General features: G+C 54.7%; 1 protein-coding gene across 1 annotated transcript; it reads left to right on the forward strand.

Moving 5' to 3' along the window:
• The first annotated feature begins 6,574 nt into the window (after positions 1-6,574).
• TUB (TUB bipartite transcription factor) lies at positions 6,575-27,194 on the forward strand. Its single transcript, XM_047071455.1, has 12 exons — positions 6,575-6,612; positions 15,296-15,347; positions 15,823-15,985; positions 17,943-18,086; positions 19,455-19,622; positions 20,644-20,765; positions 21,229-21,426; positions 21,710-21,822; positions 22,696-22,813; positions 24,299-24,397; positions 24,618-24,789; positions 25,228-27,194. The coding sequence occupies exons 1-12, from the start codon at positions 6,575-6,577 to the stop codon at positions 25,359-25,361; spliced, it is 1,521 nt and encodes a 506-aa protein (XP_046927411.1). The 3' UTR covers positions 25,362-27,194.

Raw genomic sequence — 27,194 nt, forward strand, 5'->3', positions numbered from 1 at the left:
CGAGTCCCAACTGATAGACATTTTGTACCCCCAACTCCTGCCAATTTCTCCTATTAGAAATAAAGCTGTCATGACTATCTGTACATAAATGTAGCAGGATTCTTGCACAGAGTCGTGACACCAAGGCTTTTCTTTCCAGGAAGCAACTTTATTCGTGCTGACACCACTCAGTTGGGTTCGTCCCCGAAGAACTGAGCCCTGAATGCCACGTGGCATAGTTTTTTTATACATTTTCTATTTTTTTGTCTCCCATATATGGTAACACACAAATATGCAGTCTGATTAAGTGGTCTCATGTTACAAGATTGTGAGGAATGTTGTCACATACACGAATAGTCAGGTTGCCTTGAGGTGGTTTTTTTTTTTTTTCTTTCCTTAGGGAGGGGACCCTACCACATAAACTTTTGATTCCATTGCATATTTCCCCTGGCTAGATTTCTAGAACAGGAATTAATGAGTCAAAGGGCTAAGGCTCTCATCATTTGGTTTTCTGTAGAGGATTGCAGTTAAGCCTGTGGCTCTAGAAGTCTCTGGTGCCTGAGCTTGAATTTGAACTCTCCCACTTATTGTTTGTGTGACTTTGAGCAGGTTATGTAACCTCCTGTTTCTTCACCTGTAAAATGGGGATAATAATAGTACCTACCTCATAGTGTTGTTAGGATTCAATGAGAGGAACCATGTGTGTGAATAGGCATGACTCATGAGACGTCGTCATAAAGCAAACTTTATTTTTGTCTCCCACGGTCTCTTTAATTTTATTCTGTGGGGCTGCTTCCCCCCCCCCCCCCGCCCCGCAAACCTAGATGAAATTGAGGGTAAGTCCCATGACTTCTCTGGCCACTTTCAGGGAACCAAAAGTTGTCCTGTGAGTAATTAATATGTCCTGTCTATTGCAATAAGCAAATCTTAAATTGCGGAGTTACCCATCACGATCTGCTGAAAGCCAGCTGCCTGCAGGAGAGGGTCCAGTTTGCAGTTCTGACTCTTTCTAGGGTCTAAGGTGAAGGGAAGGAGGGGAAGAAGAGAGGAGAGGGGCAGGAAAATTCTTCCTCCTCTCTGTCACGTGAGTGCCTTTTGAGGTTCTTGGAGACCATTCCATCATTTGGGGTGTCTCCGTAAGCACAGCTCCCTCAATGTGAGTGATGCTTGCTCTCTATCCTCCATAGGACACTCTGGTTCCTTTCTCAGGCCCTGGGAAGCCTGGGCCTGTCCCCTCTGCCCACTGTCACCTCCTCCCACAAGGGGGTCCTCTTGACTGGGATCTAAGACAACCACATCTGGTCCTCTTGCTGGGACCCGCGTGGGCCCCCCGAAATACTCACGTATCCTTTGCCCACAAACCTGACCCTGAGGCGGCAGAGTCCTCTTGGCCATCAGGGCAGCCACCCCCCCACCCGCTCTCTGGATTTGCAGGCATAAATCAGTTGCCTGTGCCCCATGGCCTCAGGACCATTATGGCCACATATAAAGCCATCCTGGGGGGGGGGTCTCCAAGCCCCACTCCCTGGACTTGAGGCAAAGGCCATGTACCCTGCTGTGCTCCCACTGAGAGTCCGCTGGACCCCGAGGCTCCTTCTAAAATTCCTCCTAGACCTCCAGCAACATTTTTTGCAGACTTGCATATTTTTTTATGTATTAGAGGTGGATGATGGGCACCTGGTCACAGACCCAGGTTTTCACTGCCTCTCTTCCAAGTCCCATTTGGGGCTATCCCACCTCACTTTGGTATGTGGTATCTGTTAACGCGGAGCCTCGACTGGAGAGTTGCATTTCATCATTACCTGCTGCCCTTATTTGCTTTTTATGGAACATGTGGAGAAGTGCCAGGCACATAGCATGTACTCAACAAGTGATGGTCTCGTGCGACCCCAGCTCACAGGCTCCCCACTTACGTTCATTTCATCACTATTCCTTTTGACTTTATCCCTAGTACCTTGTTTTATGCTTTACAATTTTATTTTTCCTGTGGACTGTGCTGGTTGTGGTGATGTTGGTAGTGATTTTAATTTGCTATTATCTTCTGCAGTTATTTGGAAAAATATACGTATTGTTTTTATTTTTTCAAAGTTTATTTATTTTGAGAGAGAGAGAGAGAGAGTACAGGTGGGTGGAGTAGGGGCAGAGAGAGAGGGAAAGAGAGAGAGAATCCCAAGCAAGCTCCACACTGTCAGCATGAGCTCAATGTGGGGCTTGAACTCACAGACCGTGAGATCATGACTGGAGCCGAAATCAAGAGTCAGACGCTTAACTGACTGAGCCACCCAGGCGCCCCTACACATTTTGTTTTTAATTCTTCTAGTGCTTAGCCTGCATTTTTTCAAATATGTCAGTAAGCCTATCTGCCTCACTTTAATCGTGGAGAAATGGGGCAGTGGGCACTGTCCGGCTGTCCACATATGCTACCGTTTTGCCATGATGTCTGCCCAATGGCTTTGAAAAGACACTGGGCTCTGGTCTAGCGTCCGCTCATTTCTGTCCTGGACTTTCCAAATAGCCCGCTAGCAGTTGCCAATACCTCTGGCCTTGTCTCCCTCTGTCCGCCATTTTGCTCCCAATTATGTCTTTCTAAAAGTACATCTGGGAAGGTTACTCTTGGCTTCAAACCCTCAGTGATGCCTCATTAGCTCTAGAATAAAATCCACACTCCTCAGCCTGGTGTCCAGGGTGCCAGGGGATCTGGCCCTACCTTAACTTTCTAGGCCCTTCTCCTGCCACGTGGAACAGCTACCCTCCATGCCACCACACGGGTTTGCATTTTGGTTTTCAAGTGCATCGGTCACATATTCTCATATCCTGATGCCTTCGCTCACGTCATCTTCTCTGTCTGGAATGCCCTTTGGTCAGAGACCAGCACAGCACTGGGCCAGTTGTAAAATCTCAGTAACTGGTAAGCTTCCCCCTTCCTTTCTTATTAGTCTCTCAGAATCCTTCAAGGCCCGATTCCAATGTCATCTTTTTCACTCTCAGGACAGATTTGTCCTAACCTGACTTCCCCTCCCTCTGGTACCACTGGCTGCCCCTCCTCTGTGCCCCCAGTACTTTGTACACCTGTACTGTAACCCCAGCACCTTGGTGCTTTCAGTCCCTCCTGCCAGATGGAATGCTCCCCAAGAGCAGCACTGGGCCGGCCTGACACCTGCCCAAGCCCTGCGTGGACCTGCGAGCCCGGTCGGGTCCAGTGGATATATGATTGATTCGAATTGCCTTCCTCACCCTGCAAGGATGCAACACCAAGCTACTACACAGGGCACCTTGGGACTTAGTGCCCAATCTGAATAGGTATTCACTTATTATTCATATCCGTTTGTTTCTAAAATTGATTAGAGGTGAGCCACACTCAATAAAACTGTTAAATTAGAAACAGAAAATTTAAGACTTCACATGGAAGTAGCAAAGTGCCAGAAGAAGGTGCTAACTTTCTTCCCTGGCTGAATGAGTGTCGCTGAGAGCAGCTTGCACTGGGGTCCTTCAGCTGGGGTGGCAGATATAAGGGTCTCCTTGGGGCTAAACTCTTTCACTCCCCTCACAAACCATGGCCCTGTCTGAGAATGCCTAAAAGGCAACAAGGAGAATTTAAATTCACAGAAAATATCTCACCCTTGCAGGATTTGGACAGTGGTGAGGAGGCCGTTGGGGGTTGCTACATGGCAGCATTTCGGTACAGATCACCTTGTTCCGCGGGCTAAATTTGAAAAGCTTAGGCCCTTTCTCAAGGGTCATTGTATAGCACAGTTGTATTTTAACCATGGCCTAGTACAGTATTCCTCATGTGGCTTTCTGAAGTGGCTTTTCAATGGAAGCCAAGGGCATACACATAAAATGTCAACCAGGGGAGCTATTTGAGCAGGAAAACCCATTGGCAGTTCTGAGTTGAGTGTGAACTCTCACATACCCCTTTTAACTCACAGAAGCACACACTTAGATCCTCCCCATGCACACACATCAACACATCATCCAACAAACATTCTTGTGCAGACCCATTCAGATGCAGGGACACCTTACCACACACACATTCTCTCTCTCTCTCCCGCACACTCATACGTACATGGCACAGTCCCACTGGCTCCCACACATCCCATGGGCATACACAGCCTCTATAGGACATGGGGAGCTGTCTTATTTCTGCACCTCACTCTGCCTCCAGATTTTACTCCCTTAGGACAGAATCTACAGTATCTATTTAATAGATTCAATTACTTCAGGCTCCTGAGACCTTCCAACTTGATTTTGATTGCTTTAAGGTGTCAGATAATTTGGGAATGGGGGAAAGCAGCCTCAAATTCTTGAAGGGAAAATCTTCTAGGCTCGAGTCATCACCAAAGTGGCAGCTGCTGATGGAAGTTTGGGGAACATGGTCTGGATGGTGGGACCAGCCTCCTGTTGCTGGGCAGGGCTCCGTCCTCCAGTCCTACAGGACAGAGGCCCTCAGGGTAGTGCTTTGTTTGGCCTCCAAGGCAAGGACCAGTCCCTTTCTGCTGACCTTCCTGGGAGCCTGATCAGCGGAACCGAGGCCTATGCCAAATGTCCCAGCAGGCAAGGAAACAGCCCTGCTTTCTGCCCCCTTGCACTCACTCTGAGGTGATTTCTTTTGTCTGCCCTCTGTCCCCTGTGACAGGGATAGCTCTTGGAGGTTGATAAATAATCAGAGGTCACAGCCTTCAGAGAGTGTCAATGCTGTACCAGACAGAGATGGATCTAACCTGTCGTGCGCTCCAGAAACCAGAAGAAAGAGGCTGGGTGTGCATCCATGTGCACTGCACGAACGGTGATAGGGAGGAAGGAGGCGAAAGGCAAGGGCTGTGGACCCAGACTGCTGTGTGTGAATCCTAGCTTCACCGTTGAGTAGCTCTATGGCTTTGGGCAAGATCTTTGCCTTCTGTGTGCCCCAGTTTCTTCTGCTATAAAATGGGTATGATGATAGCATCTCCCTCCTGGGGTGGTTGTGAGGATGAAATCAGTTACAGTGTAGAGATAGCACCTGGAGCTCAGCAAATGCTCCACACATTTGGTTATTGTTTTTATAGTTAATGGGCAAGGCCGCCAGGAGGAAAGCCTGGGAGAGTCCTGGGATGGGAAATCCTGGCCGTGGACCTAGGGCAGCAGGATGGGGCCCTCCTTCAGCGGAGCTGGTTCTTCTCACACTCTCCACCTCCGACAGCCCCGCCCCCCCCCCCCCCCCCCCCCCCGCCGTGTCGTGGAGTCACCACACAGACCCTCTTCTGGCATGGTTACCGGGGTGTGTGCGCTGCTGAATCCAGGGCGCACATGAGGACACCCACATGTAGTGGGAAGAAAGTGCCCCTCAGCAGACCGCTGCCAGATCACCTGTCCTCGCTTCCCTGCTTCTGTCAGCCGGCTGTGGATTCACTAGCCTTCACCTCATCATGCCACGGCTTGCTTTAAAGTTGGTGTGAGTCACAGCCAAGACTTCCTCAGCACTCAGAGACTTTAAGATGACCTTTGTTAAGAAGTTTTTGCTTTCTTTTAAGTGTAGCCCCTAGAAAGAGCTTTGGAGGACAGAGACCCTGGTTCTATTTCAGCTCCATCGCTTTGTAGCTTTCTGTCCTTGGGCATCTTAGCACTATTGAGGCTTTATTCTCCAGAAATAGAAATAAAACACTTGCCTCTCAAGGCTGTTGTGTAGCTTAAATAATATAAATTCATAAGGGCTGGGAATGCAATAGACGGTTTATGTTCTCCTTGACTGCTATAGCTTAGAGGGGAAAGACTACTGCTGCTAGGAAGCAGCTCCTTCACAGAAAACCAGAGGTTCCCCGGGGACCTGTGAGGGGGTGGGGAGGGTGGGGAAGTGGAAGGGGCCAAGAAGGGAAGGCCAGCCTCCAGAGTTTGGACCAGCGGGTTCCCTGGGACCTCTTCTGTTCCAGACCGCAATCCTTTCCGGCACCGAAGGATCCCCTCCCCTCCCCCATCCCTCTTCCCACCCCCGAGCTGAGCAGCGGTTCCCATCTCTTAGCGGAGATAGGTATGCTAGGCAGGCAGGTAGGAGTTAGAATTATCTCGGCTTCACAGAGGAAGAAACGGACGCTCGGAGGTCTAGGGACCCGCCCAGCGGCTTTGGTCTTAGCCTCGGGTGGGCGCGGGCGCGGTCACGTGTGTGGAGCTGGAGCCCCGCGGCTCCCGGGAAGGCGCGGGGGCGGGGGCGTTCGCAACGCCAGCGCCGGCCCGGGGGTGGGGTCTCCGCCGGGGGGGCGGGGCGGGGCGAGGGGGGAGGGGGCGGGCCGCCACGCAGCACTCCGGCGGTCGGCGCGGGACCGAGCCCCTTTAGCAGCGCCGGGCCGTGGGGGCCGGCCTCTCTCGCCTCTACGCGCGCGCACGCCCGTCCGCCCGCCGCGGCCCCGCGCACTCCGCCGCTTCGCCCGTCGCGCCGCGCAGGCAGCCGCTCGCCGAGCCCGCGGCCGGGGCCCTGGCGTGCAGCGCGGGCCTCGGAGGGGCCCAGCGCCCCGGCCCGGGAGGATGCGGCCCGGGGCGGCCCGGGAGCTGAGCAGGGTCCCCGCGCCGGCCCCCGCTGGCCCCGGCTTCCAGAGCCGCAGCCGCCGCCCCGCCCCCGGGAGACATGACTTCCAAGCCGCATTCCGACTGGATTCCCTACAGGTACGCGGGAGCCCGTCCCACCTCCCCTTCGGCTCCGGGACGCGGGCCCGGCCCACTACCCTCCAGCGCTGAGGGCGAGGGTGCCCTCCACCCCGACCCGGGGCGCAGGGCTCCCATATCCATCCCATCCAACACTGCGGGCGCGGGCTGGAGGCGCTGGGCCTTCCTATCCCAACTTTGGGCCCCGGGCGGACTGAACCTGGCTGCCCTGCTTCATCTCCCGTCCGCCGGGGTTGCTGAAAGGGTCCAGAGCTCTGGGCCTGTGTGGGCCCTTGTTGGGTCCGGCAGCGCCATGTGGCCGCCTGGGGAAGGAGCGCACTGCTCTAAGCCCCCTCCTAGGCCCAGCGCACCGGGTCACATGCCAGTGTAGCCGTGGACAGACCCCCCGGTACAAGCTGCAGGCATGCACCTTCCGTGAGTGCATCCAGCCAAAGATGATCCTGCTGATCGGTTCACACACTCAAAGCATGAATTCCTGGAGACAGTTATTCTGAACCAAGATCACTGGCTGCTCATATACACATGCACCCTGTACGTCTCCCCCCACACTGATTCTTGGGCTCACACGGGTGTACTACTGTCTGTGCACATACACATCCTGTATGGGACGATACCTGACACCTGCTACCCACTCACAGATACTACTCCTGTCTTTCAGAGACTCAGAAATCCACTTGCTAACAGGTCCATACCTGGACGCACACTAACTCACAATACATAGAACTGCCTTTACATGCATAAGAACACTCATGAAAACACAGAAAGCACAGCCACCCTGTGTTCCCAGACTCTGGTCTGTCCCAAGGACAGCTGGGCTTTGCTACTTGTGTGGAGGTCCGGGTGGGGGAGGAGTGTGGGGGGTTTCACACAGGTGCAGGCCTTTCCCCCATGCACTCCATTCTCTCCGTTACCACTGGAATAGATCTCATCGTCATGGCAGCGCCAGATCCTTGGCCACCTATTGGCTCCTGGTTGCCATGGGCTACGGGGCTGTCTCTAGGCCTCCCAGAGAGGCATGTGTGTAAAATAGGTGCTGGACTGCTAGGGTCCACTATGTTAGTGTCTGCTTAGGTGCACAGGCCCGTGGGTTGTAGGAACAGACCCTCAGGACCCGCCTTGTAACAGCCAGCTCTTGGGGAGGGACGAACCTGAGTCCAGTCACTGATAGGAAATACTTCTGACCGAGCTCTTCTATAGTCTGTCCAGACAGCATCCAAAATGGAAACCAGCTGAAACCGCCTGAGGCTTGTTAAAAGCAGATTCTTCTGCAAACAAGCACCTGTCAACTGGCCTGGGGATTCAGGGTTTCTCTTAAGAACTGTTGTCTCTAATCTCAGCTCCTTTGGGGGCTTTAGGGTTTCCCAAGTTAGAATTTGTGGGTGCTCCTCCCACCGACATACCCACGTGCACACATACACAAGTCACTCCTAGGATTTCCTGAAGACCTAATGCAGTCACACCTCAGAGTCTCCCATATATCAGGGAGATATTTCTATCAGGAAACTGGGGCTTTGCTGACTCAGAAGAGCTGCTACCCTACACTGGGCATCCAGGCTAGGGGCACAGGTAGTTTCTGGAACATCCTGGCTTTCTTGACACACCTGTATTGAGGGGGTGCAGCCACAAGGAGTATCATTAACCTTTTCTAGCCACCCAGCATAGGTGCCTGGGGTAGTGCCTGTGGGCTGAGTGGCCTCCAATGCTGTGGGAGTACGAGTATGGAGGAGCAGGTGGCAGGTGGTGGCCACAGACTAACTTCGGAGGGAGGGAAGGGACAGCACTTACAGACACGACGGTGCGGTTAGGGTCTGGCCGACTAGGGGCCGGGCCAGATCGTGGTTCAAGGAAGCCTCTCCCAGGAGCCAAAGACCAAAGCAATGCATAGAGTAAGTGCATAGGTCTTAGAGAAAGTCTGTCTCAAATAGGGGAGGCTTAATCCTGCCCCTAGGAAAGGGGGCCCTGGAGAAGTGGGGTTGTCTCTGGGAAGTGGCATTGTCCTCCAGCAATCCCCAGGGCACTGGTGTCCTTCGAGGAGTGAGTTGGCACTTATTCCAGCCCAGGTCCAACCACTCCATCGCCCCATCCCCTTCTTGGGCCGCACACTGCACCTGGAGCACAGAATCTTATCACCCTGGCAGACCACCCCTGAGGAGCAGCTTGGCACCCTTGTGGCCCTGCCTGCTTGCTGTCCCATTGCTCTGTCACCCCTGCCGTTTTGCTCTGTGGCCAAGAGGGTGGGTCTCAAGCTGGGAGCAGGCTATAGTCAGAAGTTGCCCGAATCTCTCGTGCCTTGTTGGGGTCTTTCTGAGCGTGCACCGAGCCTGGGACAGCACTGGACTTTGGGTGTGGACTTCCAGAATGGGGAGGCCTGGGCTGAGAGGAGGAGATGCAAATTGCCTCCTTGTGTTAACTGGGCTGCTGATTGCAGTTAAAGCCACATGCCTGTGTGATCACAGAAAACTGGGGCAGGAGACTGGCAAGGCAGTTTACTTGCAGATGAGGGGGATGGGCACGTGTGCACGCGCTTTGGTATGAGGCTTCCCCCCGATGTCACAGCATGTCAGAACTGGAACGTGTTATTTGGTTTGGGGGAGAGAAGCCGGTCGATTTCTTATTAGCTCTCCTGGTGGGGGTTTTATTCCCTCTGTGATGGTTGCACCTGCGTTCCCTAGGCCTGGCTCATTTTCTTCTAAGCGACGCCAGTTGGTGATAATCTTCTTAAGGGTAATTGTGGCTCAGTTTACAATGATTATGGATTAATCTCACATTCTGACTCAGAAGGGAGCCATTTAGTTTATAAAGTTGAACAATTAGAAGAGCGTTTTGCCTTTTGATATGTTTCTGTTATTACTACTAATAATTTCCACTTCTGCCATTTTCTGTCCGTCTGTGTTGTTCTTGAGTATTAGATGCCCTTCATTCCTGACTTCACAGCCTTCAATGAGCTGCAGGTGGAGTATTCAGAGTGGGGCGTGCTGGCCAGCCCCTGTCCTCAGTGCTCTGTCCGCATGGTCGTGTGGCCGTTGTCTGGTGTGTCTCCAGCCAGGCCCTGAACTCCTGGAGAGCAGGGACCTCATCTGGTTCTTGGCTGTGTGCCTGGCATGAGCCAGCATAGACAAGATGCCTGCTACTTTGAATCAAAGAGGCATCCCCAGATAGCTTTTAGGACTTCCCGGCTTTCCTGGCTCCACACCCAGGTTGTCAGCACACCCGAGGGATGTAGTACTCCCCTCTCAGAAAAAGGAATACTTCTGGAAGAGTGTGGGCCTAGGTTAGAGAATGAGAAGCTCGGCTGGAAGGGCCCTTGCTGTCCAGTCCTCGGCGCGAATGCTCTGTGCAGTAGCCTGCCATCAGATGGCTATGACCAGTAGAAAGTTCTTCCTTGGGGTGAGCCTCAGCATGCCTCTTGGTGTTCCCTCCTCTTGGCTCTTTTTGGGGTCCTCTCACCACTTCCTCACTTCGCTTTCTGGAGAGTGGAATGGCCGCTGACCAAGCAAGACCTGACTCTTTCAGTTCTGCCTGTGTGGGGAGCCTCGGGGCTCCCTGGATGCTGGGGCCTGCTGCTTCGCCTGTGGCGGCAGGGGCGAGGAGCAGAATCTCTCTCCACTCCCCGCCCAAACCCCCCTGGGAAGTCTTCCTGATGTTGCTTAGGGCAGAAGGAGAAGGAAACACAGGGGTGAAAGTGGACTTGGGGAGCAGGCATCCTGTTGGTACACTCAGATTGGTCTCTGCCCTCCTCCAGCACAGGCCTAGAGGCACCTGCAGCCTGCAGGGTGTGGCCTGTGCCACAGCAGTGGAGGGAGGCTGTTACTTCCTGGCCCGGGGGCCGTGGCTGACCTTGAGTCCTCACCATCTCGGGGAATGGCTTTGGCTCACTGACTAGTCACCTTGAGGCCTCTGTAAACAGAACCCTGAAGTCTCATCAGGCTGATGTCAAGCCCTGTCTCCCCCATTCTGCCTGTGTCGGGAAGACCTAGGTTCGGGGACCCACGTGTGAGACATGACCTTCTCCTGTTAGGTTTCTGTTAGTTAGACTCTTGTTAGCTCTCCAGTGTCTTCTGAAGTCCTACTGTCTTTTTAAAAAGAAAAAAAAATTTTTTTTAATGTTTATTTTTGAGAGAGAGAGAGAGAGAGACATAATCCGAAGCAGGTTCCAGGGCCTGAGCTGTCAGCACAGAGCCCCAGGATCCGTGAGATCATGACCTGGGCCACCCAGGTGCCCCTGAAGCCCTACTGTCTTAATGAACAGTTTAGTATCATTTCTACTTTGCGTCATTTGAAGTCTGCTGAGAGGCCTGCCTTGTCTTTAGGTCATCAGTAAACATGCCAACCAGGGCAAGCAGGATGCTAGAAACCTTCTCTGACTGTGGCATGCCCTATTGTTGCAAAGATCTTTGAGTGTCTGTCTTACTGGAGAAGCATGCCACTCATGTGGCTTCGTCGTGCCCGTGGGTAACCATCACTGGTCCCTGCGAGTCCGTGTGGAAGCCTAGCTGTGCTGTCCTCCCATTTTCCCTGATAGGTCTGGGGGCATGTGCCCTGACTTGCCAGTGGCCTGGGCTTGCTCCTGGTGGTCACTGGGTCTTCTAGCTGCTCACTTGGCCTGTCCCGTGATCTTAACCTGGGGCCTACATAAGACTCGTTGATCTGCAAGCTATAATTTCTTCCCCCATCTGAACATAAGGCTGCATTTGCATACTTCCAGCAACTCTCCAATTTCTTTTTTGTTCTTTAGAGAGCACCAGCTGTGGCTCATGGTCCTCATTTGCATGGCTGAGCATTAGAATCACCTACGTTTCTTGTTTTAAAAGAGAGAGTGCGGTGAGGGATTGACTCTGGGGTAATTTCCCCAGCAAGGGGATTACCAAGTCAGGCCCCAGTACCCATAGCCATTTTATGGTGCTTTCCTGGGTCTCCCTGGTCTCGTCCCCAGCAGGAGACGCCTGTAGTGAAGGAGCCACCAGGGTCAGCTGGAGGCCCCATCCATCAGTGTCCTGTCTCCTGTCCGAGGCTCCTGGCGGGGCTGCAGCTGGCAGCCTGGGCTTGGCAGTGGTTCCATAATTGGAGCCCGAGTTGTTAAAAAGCCATTACTGTCTGCTCTGTGGTTATCATTTAATGCTGCCTAGAATAGTGCCCATCAGACAGAGGCAGTGTTGGTGAGAAAGGAAGGTGCTGAAGCGGGAGCTGAGAGGCAGGGCTGTCTGGAGGGGTGGAGCCTGGGCCTGCTGAGGAGGTGAGAGGGGTTTCCTTGACTCCCTGGAGACAGCCATCCTTGTTGTCATTGTGCTCCTCAGCAGCTGGGGTTTGCGGGGATTCCGTTATCCACCAGGGACGGGTGTCGTGTGCCCCGGATACATTGCGGTTAGGCAGTGCAAGCCTATCCCTGCTGGGGGAACGTGGTTCGCCTCGTGCCTTTGCGGCTTTCCTAGAAACAGTGCTGTGCCAGGAGCCTGTTCACTGTACCTGCTGCTGCCTGCTGTTGGAGCCACTCCATGTAGGTCCTTTAATTGCCGGCCCTCCTGGGTGGGTCTTGCTCAGCCAGGCACGTTGTGACTCACCGGGCACAAGTTGCTTCTCCCAACTGCCGCCCCCAGCCTGCACGTAACCCCCCCCCCCCCCCCGCCCCCACGGCTGCTCCAACAGGCATGGTGGATGGCTCTCTAGGCACCTCCAGGCTGAGTTTCTGGAATCTCTTCAGAAGCCTACCCCTAGTTCATCCCTCTTTCTGTTCATCCATCCATCTCCGGTGGTGAAGTCCATTCTGCTTATAATCTTATCACTGTTGCTAAAGCCTGCAGCTCTTCATCTTTCTCCTCCATCAGGGAAAGGAGATGGGGCCAGAGGAAGAGGAAGGCAGCTTCCTTACCTAGGTGTGACTATAGAATGACCGTGGCAGTGGACAGTAGCCTGGGGTAGGAATGTACCCTCCTGCACGAATAAGGACATTAGAGGCACTGGGCAGCAAGGCCACCATGGCTGGAGCCACCTTTTGTCCATCCGGCTGCCAGTGTGACCCAGCAGTTCTGGAGGTGGCTTTGCTAATGTCAGCTTAACCCTCAGATGGATGTCCCCTTTTCTTTTAAAAAAAAATTTTTTTTTTAATGTTTATTCTTGAGACAGAGACAGAGTGTGAACAGGGGAGGGGCAGAGAGAGAGGGAGACACAGAATCTGAAACAGGCTCCAGGCTCTGAGCTATCAGCACAGAATCCGACGCAGGGCTCAAACCCACAAACTGTGAGATCATGACCTGAGCCAAAGTCGGACTCTCAACTGACTGAGCCACCCAGACGCCCCTGGATGTCCCCTTTTCTAAATGACCCTAGATTTTAGTGTCAGCACCATGGGAGGCATCTTCATTGCCCTGCTCAGCAAGCCCAGTGCCAGGATGACCCAGATGAGTGCCCTCTGCCCTGCCCTGTGAAAGTACGAGCGACTCGCATCATCCCAGCAAGCCATGAGACTGCCTCTCCTGCTGGCGGGAGGTGGAGCCGGCAGTCTGGCAGAGGTGACACGGTCGCCTGTAGCCAGGCCACTGGCACGTGACTGAGATTACAGGCCGCCCCGTGTGCACCCAGGCACAGAGCTTGGCAAGCAGAGCACGGGTGGATTTCAGGCCCCGTCGCTTCTGTCAGCCAGGTGCCACATGGAGTCCAGACTGCAGTCTCCATCTGTATCCGGGAAGTTATAAATGAATATGCATTGCTCGTGCAGCAGCCCAGGGTAGACAGTGGTGTTTGTGGACTGACCTGTTGAAGTCTGTGGGAGCAGACGCTTTGCCTTGGTGTTATTCAGTCAGACCACTGACTTAGGTGGAGAGACCAGTGGCAGAGATGTAGCCTCTCAGACCTGGCAGGGCCCCCAGGCATCTTGCTGACTCTAGTACCGTCATCCTTTCTTCAAGACCCTTGCTGCCACTCTCCCGTCATGCCTGTTTTCTCTGATGGGGCACTCACTGTCCCAGACAGCTTGCGTTTTTAGGAGCTTCTTCCCTGTCCTCGGCCCTGGCAATGCCTTCAGGGAGTCCCACATGCAGCTCTAGACTATTTTAGGTGGGCCGAGCCCTTGACTTCGAGCATGTCTGTTTAGTAGTGTTTTCTCTTGTGCTCTGGCAGCCAAGGATTTTGGTGAATAAGGCTGTGCATGGCCCCAGATCACAGTTGGGGCTCCTCTTGAGTGTACAGCAGTCCCTGGGTATCAGGAAAGGCCTTCAAGTAGGTAGGACAGCTGCCAGTTAAAAACATGCAGTCGTTATAGCTTGTGGCCAGGGAGGTGTGTGGGTGAAGCCAGAGGTGGGCAGTGAGCTGTGTAATCCGTGGACTTCCTGCCCCCCCCCGCCCCCCCCTCCCCCCCAGCCTGGCTGCCCCAGCACATGGATGCACAGGTAGTTTGAATGAGCTGAAGGGTCCTTTCAAGTCAATGATTGGTCCAGCTAGAAAGAGCTGCTGTTGTCAGGAGGAGGTGGAAATGGCTTTACCTTGTCTGTGGGGCGACTTGACCTCATCTTTCCCCCTTACATGCACACTGTACTCACCTGCACACAAGCACACCCACTTCTTACGCAGGTGTTTACATGCATTGATATCCAGGTATGTGCTTATCCACGTAGATGTACTCCTATATTTGCACACATCCCCGTGTGTTCACATGCATGAGATACACTTAGAGCTTCACACACAGACCTGATGCACTCAGGCAAGCCTGTGCAGGTGCCCACACAGGTCTGGTTCAGGGGCAGGCTCCAGCATAACTGGGCCAGGGCAGCCTGGGGATTCCCAGGGCTCAGATCCTCAGGCTCCAATCTTACCCCTTAACCTTGGCTTTTATAGAATTTGGGCTTGGGTCTCATGTATGTGTCTTGGACGAGAAGGAAGGCTAAGTGGTTGGAGCTCGCTGATTATGCTTACCTTCCTGGGAGGCAGGTCTGGTGTATGTGAGGTGATGCTACCTGTTCTAAGACCTTAGGGACTCAAGGATTTGATGCCCTGGTGCCCCCTGCACCATATTGGCTGGTTGCTGGGCTATGTGCTGACATGCTGTGTCTGTTTGCAGACATGCCCACCCAGCCCTCCCCTGAGGGACTGGTTGGTGTTTTAGCTTCACTCTCCCAAATGAGGGGACCCTCAACCCTCTTTAAGTGGGGAAGGGGAGTGGGCAGTGTTAGCACCTCCATTCTGCCACCCGGAGAGCCAGGAGTTTGAACAGAAGGGGAAGGTGTCTGCCCCAGAGGATCCAGCCTCCTCCAGAAAGGATGGAAAGAGAGGGGAAGAGCTGGTGAGATCTGAGAGGCACCTGGAACGGATGGGTGCCTGACTTTGAAGCCCGGCCTTGGGCCCGGCTTCTGCCTGGTGCCTTGGGACAGGTTTCCTGGATCTCAGGCATGTTCCTGCTCATGGGCGCAAAGGGAAAGTCTCCTCCTGTACTTACTGGGGCCAGGCTGACTAGGAATTCCTTGAATCAGCAGGGATCCCAGCAGGAGAAAGCTCTAAAGTGGCTAAAATATGGCTCACACCTTTTTGTCTGGAGCCAATTTCCAGAGGGTGGCTCCACCCTTCCTCCCTCTCCTATGTACCCAGGAGTCATGACAGGAGGGGTTTAAAGAATGCAGATGTGCTGGGGGTGGGCTCTGGGCTCCATCCTGGCATGTGGTAGGCAGGCCCTGAGTGCCCCTCTCTCCCTCTGCAGTGTCTTAGATGATGAGGGCAGCAACCTGAGGCAGCAGAAGCTTGACCGGCAGGTGAGTGGGGCTGGGGCCAGGTGGAGGCGTGGTCAGCATTTGGCATCTTGGCCTGAGTCTCCAAGGGTGGGGAGGGAGGATTGTCTCCCTTCCTGGGGTGGCTCTGTCTGGGGAGGAGGAGGCTCTCACAGAAGACAGGCAAGCCCTCTCGGCCAGCTCAGCATTAGCATTGCCCCAGAACCCAGGGCTTCTGTGGGATAGGCAGCTGGACCACTGCAGGTGGAACCCTGGACATCTGTGCTGGGGTCCTGCCAGGGCAACTCCCTGGGCTCACTTTTGCCTCCTTTTCCTGGACCCTGAGTCTCAAGGTACCTTGGTCCGGAGTGGGCTGTGGATCCCATCGCAACCTCTAGAACTGAGCTGACCGAGCAGGGCCTTCTCTTTGATCCCAGTTGGGAGCCTGCCCTCTGGGCGGAAGTGATAGGCTGCCCTCTCAGGGCCCGCCAACTTCCCTGCCTGTCCGGTGCCTCTGTAGCGGGCCCTGCTGGAGCAGAAGCAGAAGAAGAAGCGTCAGGAACCCCTGATGGTGCAGGCCAATGCGGATGGGCGGCCCCGGAGCCGGCGGGCCCGGCAGTCGGAGGAGCAGGCCCCCCTGGTGGAGTCCTACCTCAGCAGCAGTGGCAGCACCAGCTACCAAGGTATCTGCCCTTGGGTCAGCCTGCGCAGGCCCCCGTGCTGTGGCTTCATACCCTGGCTTTGCTTTGGGGAGCCCCTCAGGGACTTTCTGCCTGCCTGCGCAGGCGAGGGGCTCACCCCATCAGGGTGTGCTCAGGCTGGTTGCGGCTCCCAGCTCAGGTGGAGGGAGGCGGGCCGGGGGAGGGGCCTGGAGCCCGGGGCCCCTGCATATGCTCAGGCATCTTGAGGCTTTGGGAGTCTCGTAAGTCACTGCCATGCAGCTGTTTCAGCAGCTGTTTTCTTGAGTACAGATTGTGTGCCCGGGGCAGGGCCAGGCCCGCAGAAGGACGGCAGCCCTTCCGGAGGGAGTGTGCCTCCCATGTGACAAGACACAGCTTCTGGTCGCACCACCATAGGTCACCTGCTCACTTGTGACTGTGAGCAAGTCATTTCCCCTCTCTGGGTCTGTTTTCTCCCATTGCAAAGTGAGGATAATTCTGTTTCTCGGGGCTTTGAAACATTGAAGCGGCCATGGTGTGTTCCATGGTAGTCCAGTCTGCTGAGTGCTGTTCCCTGCTGAGACTCAAGACCAGGCTGCGTGCCTCCTGCTGCCCGGGAGGGCCAGTGTTTGCCCAGCTCTGAGCAGCGGGCAGGGCCCCAGGAGGCGGCCGCACAGGTGACTGGCTGGCCTGGGCTGGGGATGTCCTAGAGTACCTGCCACCCCCACCTGCGGCCCTAGCTGTCTCCCGCCCTGCCCTCTGCTGGCTCCTGGTGTTAAGTACAATGGGATCGTTTCCAGAGGATGATTGGGGAGTTTGACGTAAATCAGAAGTGTTTATCCCAGCAAGTGGTTTTTGATTTATTGGCCATGCTCATTCATGTTAAATATTTGTTTCTTAAATATATTTTGAGGTTTTGGTTTATGTTAGGCTCTGGATTAGAGGCTGAGGATCCTGGGTAAGCACAAAACAGGTGTGGTCTCTGTTCACGCATGAACCTTAAGGTCTTGGAGGGCAGAGAGAGTTAAACAGATAGTCACAGGTGTATTTTGCAGAAAGAAACTAGGCTCTGGGAGTGAATGGCAGAGAGCCTACTCCCAGACTGGGGTCAGGGAAAGCCTCCCTGAGGAGGGCACAGGTTGAGTAGGAGTTCAGTTGGGGTTAGGGGACAGTCAATAGTGAGGGCGGTTCAGGCAGCTAGAGCAAGGCTTCTGTGGCAAGAGGGAGGACCGGGTGCACAAGGCACTGAAAGAGCCTGGTGTGGCCGGGACTTGGGTCTCCTGAGAAGTGAGGAGTGTGAGATTAAGGCCAAGGCCAAGTGGAGGGGAGCTGGAGGGGCCAGACTCACAAGAGAATGTCGGTCATCTTCATGTTATGAGCATTGAGAAGTCATTCAGGGACTTTGAGCAGGTTGGGGTCCTGATGTGTGGAGACTTTGGAGGCCATTCAGCTGTGATCCTTGTGAGGCCTCTCTGTCAGTGTGTGCAACTCTTCATGTCCCAGACTTATTCTCCTGCCTTGGGGGTGCTCCAGCATCCAGGCTCCTGTGGACTTGTCCTGTGAGGGCCAGCGCAGGCTCCCCGCCGTGCTTGTCCTGCTAGTTCTGGGCTCTTCTAGGAGATGCAGCCTTTTCTGTCTTCACCATTTTCGGTGACCCACATTCTCCCGGATCTTCTCCCTTCCCCTGCCCAGGCTCAGAATGTTTGCTGGCCCAGAGACTGACTGCAGTGCTTCTTGATGGATTATGGTGTGGGCCAGCTTGCTGTGACTTTATCACACTGGAGTGGGGGTGCCACCTCCTTCCGGCCCAGCCTGCCCTGGGCCCCTGTGCCTTGTCAAGATGGGTGGTTGAGAGGCCCCGGTGGGGCTCAGGTGGTGGTGCAGCGCTGGGAAACGTTGTGCTGAGAAGTGAGTTCCACTTGGACCTCTGCTCTCACCTAGATCTCACCCATTGCTCTCTCTCTGGCTCTCTCCTGAGCAGTTCAAGAGGCCGACCCAGTTACCAGTGCACAGCTGGGAGCTGCCCGCCCAACAGCACCAGCCTCAGCCAAGAGAACCAAGGCAGCCGCAGCAGCAGGAGGCCAGGGCGGGGCCTCTAGGAAGGAGAAGAAGGGGAAGCACAAAGGTTGGCTTGCCTCCACTACAGCCCTCCTCAGGAGGCCTGGCTCCCACTGGAGGGTTGGGGGGAGGCTTCTCCTCCAGACTTGGAGGTAAGGGACAGGGCGGGAGGCCTCCACGAAGGCCTGGAATGGCACTCAGGCCCCCACCCAGCTGGCTCACAGGCTTCGTCTAGCTCATGGGGTTCCTGCGCTGGCCTGTGGGTGTGGGCAAGCTCTGCCTGCTGCCAGAAGTGACGTGCATCTCGGCTGGGTCAGGCCTGGGAAGTCCCTCCCCCACCCGGCCTGAGTGCCTGCCTGGCCAGCTGCCTGTGTCCTGCCCCAGGATGCTCCCTGCAGCAGGTGTCACAGCCTCCCGGGCTGCCTGCCCATCCTTGTGCAGCGCTCATGGTTGCCCTGTGGGCTTCCTCCACTCTCTGCTCGAGTCCTGACTCCAGCCTCCGGGCCCACAAACCAGTCTGTTCTCTGTGCTCCTCTCTCTCCAGAAAAGATCCCCAGAGATCGAGGACAGTTTTATAGTGGCTCCTGCCACGAGTCCTGTCTCTGCTGGCTAGACACTCTGTGTCCTCAACCCTTGGGCAGGGGCCAGTGATTGCCAGGCCTGTGGGCCATGGTTGGACAGTGGTATGTCCGGGTTCCTAGGCTTCTGGAGCTGACAGCAGCATTTGGCGCACAGCCCAACCAGGCAGGGCAGCTGCCACCTGTGTGGGCCAGGCCTTCTGTTACTTGGGCACCTGGGGCTGGGTGATGTGGGACGGGAGATCTTCCATGTGGGAAAGCGAGTGTATGCCAAACCCCACCTTTTTCAGGAGGCCCATATGTTTTGAATGATGTCTATGAGTTACCGTGTGTGTGTGTGTGTGTGTGTGTGTGTGTGTGTGTGTGTGAGAGAGAGAGAGAGAGAGAGAGAGAGAGAGAGAGAGAGAGCGTGAGCGAGCGAGCAGCATGGGTGTGTCTGTGTTGGAGAGAGAGAGAGAGAGAGATCAGCACTGGTAACCAGGAGCTGGTCACGTCTGTGAACGAGTGGTGGCCTTGGGTCTGGTCACGATCGATCTTTGTTCTCCATCTTGTCCTTTTCACTGTGCAGTTGGTTTTGTAGATGGCTTTTTTCCATAGGGATGTGAAGCATTTCAAACCAACCCTCGGCAGCTAACTTGGGGGAACAGCAGAAGAAACGAAGTCCATGTCCCTTCGTAGCTTACCGATCATTAACAGGCTGGCAGCAATCATTAGTTTTTTTTAAAGATCAGTTTTGCAAATAAAGTTTTGCAGAGAGTCTCCCCACTCGTCCCTCACCCACTTTAAGGATGTCTGAGAATCCAGATTCTCCCTCCCCCCGAATCCCCACGGAACTCAGGAGTGTCCGTGGCCTGCAGGCACCAGCGGGCCAGCAGCACTGGCAGAAGACAAGTGTGAGGCCCGAGGCCCGGTGCAGATCCTGACTGTGGGCCAGTCAGACCACGCCCAGGACGCAGGGGAGACGGCAGCTGGTGGGGGCGCACAGCCCAGCGGGCAGGACCTCCGTGCCACGATGCAGAGGAAGGGTGAGCCCTGTGGGGTTTCAGTGACACCCCCGAAGCTCAGTCCCAGGTTCATAGATGTACCCTTCTGGAGGAGCATGGTCCTCCTGTGTCTGTTGCGGTCCCTCCTAGGCCCTGGTAGGGGGGCACAGTTGGACACCAATGAGAAATTTGGGTGTAGGGGCCCCTAATAAGGCCAAGTTAAGGGAAATAGATGTGAACTGGAGTGAGCAACCTGTCCACAGCCCAGCCCTCTCTCCCTACTTCCATCTCCTGTCCCCAGGGAGGTCTGGGTTTGGAGACAGATTTCCTTTCCCTTTGGTTCCTTTGAAAAAGCTCCTTTTGCACAATGTTTCCCCTGTACCTGCTCAGCTCGGGGAGCAGAGCCAGAATGCCGAGAGGCAGGGCACATCCTCCCGGGAAACCTGCTGCCCAGAGTTGCACCTCCGTGAGCCCTGCCTGAGGGAGTCCCTGGCACACGGTGGTAGAGGGAAGCCTGGCAGTGCCACATGCTCCAACAAGTCAGATCAGGGCCGGCTTCCTGGAGAAAGGGCCACTGAGGCAGAGTGAGGCTGGGGACAGCATTCCAGGTGGGGAGCAATGCGTAGACAGAAGGCCGCAGACAGGCTGGGAGGGGAGTCGGCAGCCCCTGCACATCAGGCTGGGTGAGGAACTGGGCCTCCCCCAAGCAGATGCCATTGCCTGTGCCAGCTGAGGCCTCTGGTGGTCATGAAGGCCCCCTGCACAGGGTCAGCTCTGCTCAGGCCTCACTACCCAGGAGTTGGGCACTGTGACTGGGGGTTTGGGGGAAACTCATGGGGGGACTGAGCTAAAGCTGGGGCGGGGTCACACACTGACTGTGAGCATCCCCAGCTCACGCGTGCGCTTGAGAGAATGTGTCCTTGCGTATATTTGGGTGTGTGTGTGTACCCACGTGTGTACATATGGCTGTACGTGTACGGGTGGCTCAGTGCTTCTGAACAGGTGTTTGTCCAGGCGTGTATATGTGACCCCTCGGCCCTGCCTGCTCCCCTGCCTGGCCCAGGTGTCTCTAGCAGCATGAGCTTTGAAGAGGAAGAGGAGGATGAGGATGAGAATAGCTCCAGTTCTTCCCAGCTAAACAGCAACACCCGCCCCAGCTCTGCTACCAGCAGGAAGTCTGTCAGGGTGAGGCGCTCTCCTGCCCAGCAGGGGTGTGGACGGCAGTCTTCGGAGGGTGATCATCTGGGCTGCAGGGGAATGGGTGTGAAGAAATGAAAGTTGGCTCTCCTGGGACTAGGCCTAGGTGCCCACCAGGAGCTTCTCTGGACCAGGGCTCTTCTGTCCTCCTATCCTGCCTCCTCCCCAGTCAGGCCAGGAGTGGGGGGTGGAGGGGTAGGGCTCGAGTTGGACAGGATGGCCCTGAGAACCTGCCCACATCCTCCGTCTCCACCCCCAGGGACAGCTGAGGTGGGAGAAGGGCTGAGGTGCTGGCTGCTGACCCCAGGGCCAGCATGGCCAGGCCCATGTCCCAAGGACCTTGCCCCAGTTCCCACCACCACCACCCCAGAGGGCAGCTTTGGATCCCAGACTGCCAACTGCACCTGCTCCAGGTCTCTGGGGCATCAGGCTCCTACTCTCTCCCCGGTAGGAGGCAGCCTCGGCCCCCAGCCCAACAGCCCCAGAACCCTCGGGGGATGTTGAGGTCCAGGATCTTGAGGAATTTGCACTGAGGCCGGCCCCCCAAGGTATCACCATCAAGTGCCGCATCACGCGGGACAAGAAGGGGATGGACCGGGGGATGTACCCCACCTACTTCCTGCACCTGGACCGCGAGGATGGGAAGAAGGTGAGGTTGGCCTGCACCTGCAGTTCTGCCGGGGGATGGCCTGAGGTCCCGGGGCTGGGATGTGACCGGAAGCCTCAGATCCAACACTGACCTTTCAGTTCCCTCAAAGGGACAGAAGCCTCCGTACCTGGTCGGTGCATACCTTTGTGTCTGCTGGTGCACATGTGTGCGTGCACACACATATGTTCAGGAGCTGGCGCAAGGGAGAGTCGTGTGTGTGAGGGGCACCCGTAATTGTGACCAGAGGCTGGGCCTGGAACGTGACTTTGCTCCATTCCCCAAGGTGTTCCTCTTGGCGGGAAGGAAGAGAAAGAAGAGTAAAACTTCCAATTACCTCATCTCTGTGGACCCAACAGACTTGTCTCGAGGAGGGGACAGCTACATCGGGAAACTGCGGTACTAGCGCTCCCCTGGGAAGCAGGCAGGGGTGGGAGGGAGGGGCAGGGCCAGACCCTGGACAGGGCATGTCTTGTCCCTGAAGGAGCTCTAGGTTAGGGGTCAGATCCGCTCATGGAATTCCGTCTGTCCATCAGATCCAACCACAGGCCCCGGTCTGTGCCAGTCTAGAGCCAGACTTGGGGATGGACCTTGCACACCCTACCCTAAGCTGCTCCCAGGCGAGTGGGGCACAGGTCTGCCAAGAGTGGTGGATCAAAATCTCAGGAAGTCATTGAAGATGTAGGCCACCATGGAAGAGCTGCTGTGGCCCCATGGTCTGTGCTAGAGCCCTTGAGGGAAGAGAATGCAACCTTGGGATCGGAGAAGGGCTCTGAGCTAGTTCTTGGGGAATGTTTGCTGAGGAGCAGAGTGCCAGATCGGGGAAACAGAAGTCAAGCTTAGAGATGAGGAGGTAATGCTGGAGATGGGGCTGGACCAACACCATGGGCTGGATGGGACAGAGGAGTTCATCTGTGATATCCACTCTCTACAGGATGTTGAGTCCCCTTTACAGTCTTGCCACATGCCGTTGTGCTTGCTCACCTCCCATGAGAGGAGCACTCCTGTTCCTTGAGGGAAACTTGTGGATCCCAGATTTACCTCCTGGAATTTCCCTCACTGAACTAAGATGCCCTTTGATTCTCTTCAGAGCAAATCCAGGCCTTGTGCCCATGATCAAACATGGGGATTCAGTGAGCGGGGTCCCCCCCCACCCAGGTCTGTTCCTGGCTCAATCCAGTATGTTCTGCAGGCTCCTCATGGGACAGACTGAGCTTTTCCCTGCCTTAGGGCAGAAGGTGCATGATCCTTTATCGATTGCCTGTCCTTCAGGTCTAACCTCATGGGCACTAAGTTCACCGTTTATGACAATGGAGTCAACCCTCAGAAGGCATCATCCTCTACTTTGGAAAGTGGAGCCTTGCGTCAGGAGTTGGCAGCCGTTTGCTATGTGAGTCCTGCATTCCTGGTCTCTAGTCTCCAAGTTAGACATGACACGGAGGACTTGCCCAACCTGTGGGTTTTCCCATCTCGCTTTGTGAGTAGACAAGACTGTACAGAGTTGGGCTGCTCTCTGTTGGAGTGGCCCCTGTCTTCAGAGCTCAGACCACAGATGGCCATCTGGCCAGGGAGCCTTGGGAACCAGGTGAGCTCTATATAGCCCAGCCTGGGAGCCTCTGGGAAAGGAGACCGGAGGTCTGGGTCATCCCTCATGTCCTCCCTTTGGTATGTAGGCCCTCATGGACTACAAGGCCCTTTGCATAATCATCTCACTGAATGTACAACCTAAGAGCTCAGTCTTATATCTTTTATCATATAGATGAAACTGAAGCTCAGAGGTTGGGTCACTTTCCAGTGTCCTATAGATTCTAAATGACCAAACTGGAATATAAATACAGGGGATTTGTCTCCATTTTAAAATGGGGGATTGGTACCTCCATTAACCGGGGCATGGATACTTCTAAGGCGGCCAGTCTGCGAGCTCTGTAGCTGTTTTGTATGATCCTGTGCTGCCACCTGCTGGTCACCTTTGGGGAGGCAACCCAAAACTCCAAATGCTTTCTGAGCCCCAGCTGTGTTGCAGGTACTGTTTGAGGCACTGAAGATACAATAGTGAAGAAGAGAGATGTAAATTTATACCTTAAACCTCTGGTAGGGGAGACAAGCTATAAAACATATAAACAAAATAAATAATGTTCCTGATGAATGTGAAGAGGAAACAACAAAGCAGGGAAGAGGGATATGAAATATTAGGCACTTGGGTAAAGCCCGGAAGGAAGTTGGAGCCAGCCATATAGGTGTAGGGGAGAACACAGCCAGTGCTAATGTCCTGAGTGACTGGCATGTATGGGGAATAGCAAGGAGGGCAGAGTGAGTGCAGAGGAGAGCAAATGGTGTGGAGAGGAAAGTGATGGGGCCATACCATGTGAGGCCTTGTGGTCAGGGTAAGGCCTTCAGCTTTTAATGTGAATGAATAGTGGAGGCAAAGCATGGGACTTGACTGCTTGCTGCTGTGTGAAAAGATGGGGGGCAGGGAAGGTTGGAAACAAGGAATCCAGATAAAGGTTATTACTGTCATCTTGGTGAGACGTGATGCTGGTAGAAAGTGGTTGAGTTCTGGATATAATTTGAAGGTCGAGTTGACAGCATTTGCTGATGGATTAGAAGTGGGTTGTGAGTGAAAGAGAGGAGTCAAGAATGAACAAATGGAAGAATTAACTGAGAGACTGTAGATGTTGCTGGTTTAGGCAGAGTGGAGATTGGGAAGCTTGGTTCTGCATGTGTCAAGTTTAGAGATGCCTGTTAGACATTCAAGTGGAGAGGCTGGAAACGAGCTCATCATCTTTATTCCCTCTCCCCACGCCCCTGCCATCTCTCCATGAGGTAAGTAGAGTCCCCTCCAGTGTTGAGTTCTCGCTCTGTGTTTGTTTCCCAGGAGACAAACGTCTTAGGTTTCAAGGGGCCACGGAAGATGAGTGTGATTGTCCCAGGCATGAACATGGTTCATGAGAGAGTCTCCATCCGGCCCCGAAACGTGAGTCTCTGCCCACCCCTTCCCCATCATCCCAGCCTCTGCATGCACTTCTGTCGACAGAACTGTAGCTGGCTTGTGTCTGTGGAGGAGACACAGTGTAAGAAGCCGTGGAGGTCTAGGGAAATCTAAGAACCCCACCCCCAGGGCACATCCCTCTTCAGGGTGGTTGTGGTGCGGCAGCACAGGGCTGGGCCTGGCTCAGGGGAGGCTGCCTTCCCAGGAGCATGAGACGCTGCTAGCACGCTGGCAGAATAAGAACACGGAGAGTATCATTGAGCTGCAAAACAAGACGCCTGTCTGGAATGACGACACACAGTCCTACGTACTCAACTTCCACGGGCGTGTCACACAGGCCTCTGTGAAGAACTTCCAGATCATCCATGGCAATGACCGTGAGTGTTTCTGCCCTTACTCATTATCATCCACGTGGTAGCCATGGCCTGTAGCTCAGGATTCACTCACCCAGCCCAGCCTTTACAGGCCAGAGCTTAAGGATGTGGGTCATACGGCTTAGGTCAGATGTCAAGAGCTCTCTAACCATAATGACGGGAGGCCTTTGGAAGAACCTTCTTTGGAGCCCTAACCCTAGTTAGCAGTCTCAGGTGTGGAAACACCCTCTGAATGGACTTTTTCTCTTCTGGTGTTTATATGTCTGTCTTTCTCCTTGTGTCATCTGCTCCCTCTTTCCCACCACTTCTCCCCATTGGTCTGTGTTTTACCTCCTTTGGGATTTCCCTTGGCATCTCGGCTTCTCTTCCCGCTTCCTCATCTCTACTATCCCTGCCCTGTCCTCTCTCTCTCTCTCTGTGCACACTTGTGCCTGCCTCCAGCGGACTACATTGTGATGCAGTTTGGCCGTGTAGCAGAGGATGTGTTCACCATGGATTACAACTACCCACTGTGTGCGCTGCAGGCCTTCGCCATCGCCCTGTCCAGCTTCGACAGCAAGCTGGCCTGCGAGTAGAGGGCCTCCTTGTGCCCGTTGGGGTTGCCCAGCCTGGAGTGGAGCTGCCTGCAGAGACAGCCCTGCCTACCCTCTGTACATAGGCCTCCTGCCAGATGAACCTTCTGTTCTCGGTGGCTCCCTGGCCCAGCCAGCTCAGACCCGCCTCCACTGCTGAGACAGAGGACTAGATGGGGGAGGTGTGTGTGAATGGACCAGAATGAATTCTTCCTGTGCCCCAAGGGCTGCACACACACACCCCCAACTCTTGGGTTAGTATCCTGCTGCAATCATGTTTGCCAAGCTGGGTGGCCTCTTCAGCTGGAAGGTAGGAAGACGTGTAGAGGGAGAGGAAGCACAATGCAGGGCTCCTGTGGCCCAGCCATCCCCTCAGCCTAGGAGTCAGGGGACAACGGGTCCCCCATTAGTGAAGGGCACAGTGTTTGTGTTGGGTACATCAACTTTACACAGAAGGGCAAGGATCGGCTACCAAGTCCTTTGCTAACTACAGAAAGTCCTCTGGCTTCAGAAGGCCTCAGCCAGGCTGGGAGGACTTATAGGGGTTTGGGAAAGGTGAGTGGCAGGACCTTGTCAGGACTGTAGGGGCCTGGCTGTGGGAGGTTTTCTCCATGTGCACAGAGACAGGCAGTAGGAGGCTGGGCCTCCAGGCCAGATGTCTTAGAGGATGGGGCCTGTAGGACACAGGTCCACGTGGAAGAGGTACACGGAAAGGCTCCCTGGACCAGGGCTATCTCGGGAGTCCTGTCAACTGCCGGAGGAGCTTTCTACTGAGCAGTTCCTGCACTATTCCCAGTAAATGTGGACGGGGACCAGCTTGTCAGCCTGAGTGCACACAGGTAGGCGGGCCTGGGACTCTAGTGGGCAGAGCACTACTCCTGAACCCTGGCATGCTCCGGGAAGAAATTCCAGCTCAGTGCTCTTGCCTGTGCTTCAGCTCCTCCTATGGTCAGTCAAGGTGTGGTTCTTCCTGGGTGGGAGTGGGGCAGGGTGAAGAAAGCAGGGAGTATTTTAGAACCACAAGAGCTCAGAGATGGCAGGGCCTTTAGTGATGAACTAGTAGTACTTTAGGTGAATCATAACAGGAATGGGACTTGCACTGGGTCACCTGGCTGGTTAGTGGCAAAGTTCAGCTCCCTTGATTTCTTTGTTCCTACCATCCCCCAAGAAACTGGTTCTCTGGCCTTCCTGGGACCCAGTCTGCATACCCTCACCCTTTTGTCTGGTTACAGAGAATGAAAGCTGGCTTTTTGGGTATCACTCTGAGACTGGCTTGTGTTTGGCTCAGGGGGCAGGCCTTAGCAAGGCTGCTGCCCCTTTCTCTATTCGGGTGTGATGGGTGGGGTGTGAGTGTTCCAGGGCTGGGCCTGATCTCCCCCCTCCATCCTCCTCCTCTTGGAATGGCACCATCTACCCTGAAGACTTGGAAACGCTAAGCCAAGCCCTTACCTGTTTTGTCATTTACCACCCCCCCCCCTTCCCCGCTACTCACCCAGATGGTGGTCAGAAGTCAAGGGGAAGCAAGGAGGAATAGCTTCTCCCTTCAGAGTAGGTGTGCTTGGAAAGGTGGTGTAGAAATTTTTTTTAAATAAGTCCTAACTACTCTAGTGAGGTTCTGTAGTGAGGGGGAGTTGTTCTGACCTAAGTGGAAGGTACTGAGTTCTTATTTCCTTCTAATCTAGGATTTCCTACATTGAGTGCTCATAGCAAGGGATACCTGTTCTAGTGTGAATATGTGCGAGGCCCTTCCACTGGTCTAGTTTCCGGACCACTCTTGAGGGCATGAGACTTGTTTACCAGGGCTGATCCACTTCTTGATGAGGTACTGTGGGGCCC

The sequence above is a fragment of the Lynx rufus genome, unplaced genomic scaffold (assembly GCF_022079265.1).
Source record: "Lynx rufus isolate CCGP_SWC_20201006 ecotype Redwood Valley unplaced genomic scaffold, mLynRuf1.p SCAF_9, whole genome shotgun sequence".
NCBI lineage: Eukaryota > Metazoa > Chordata > Mammalia > Carnivora > Felidae > Lynx > Lynx rufus.

Excerpts from the sequence above, each read along its gene's own strand:
- TUB (XM_047071455.1), top strand. The coding sequence starts at position 6,575 with ATGACTTCCAAGCCGCATTCCGACTGGATTCCCTACAG. Across the intron at positions 19,623-20,643 it reads TGCCACGATGCAGAGGAAGG|GTGTCTCTAGCAGCATGAGC; the intron begins GTGAGCCCTGTG and ends TGCCTGGCCCAG. Across the intron at positions 24,398-24,617 it reads TCTCCATCCGGCCCCGAAAC|GAGCATGAGACGCTGCTAGC; the intron begins GTGAGTCTCTGC and ends CTGCCTTCCCAG.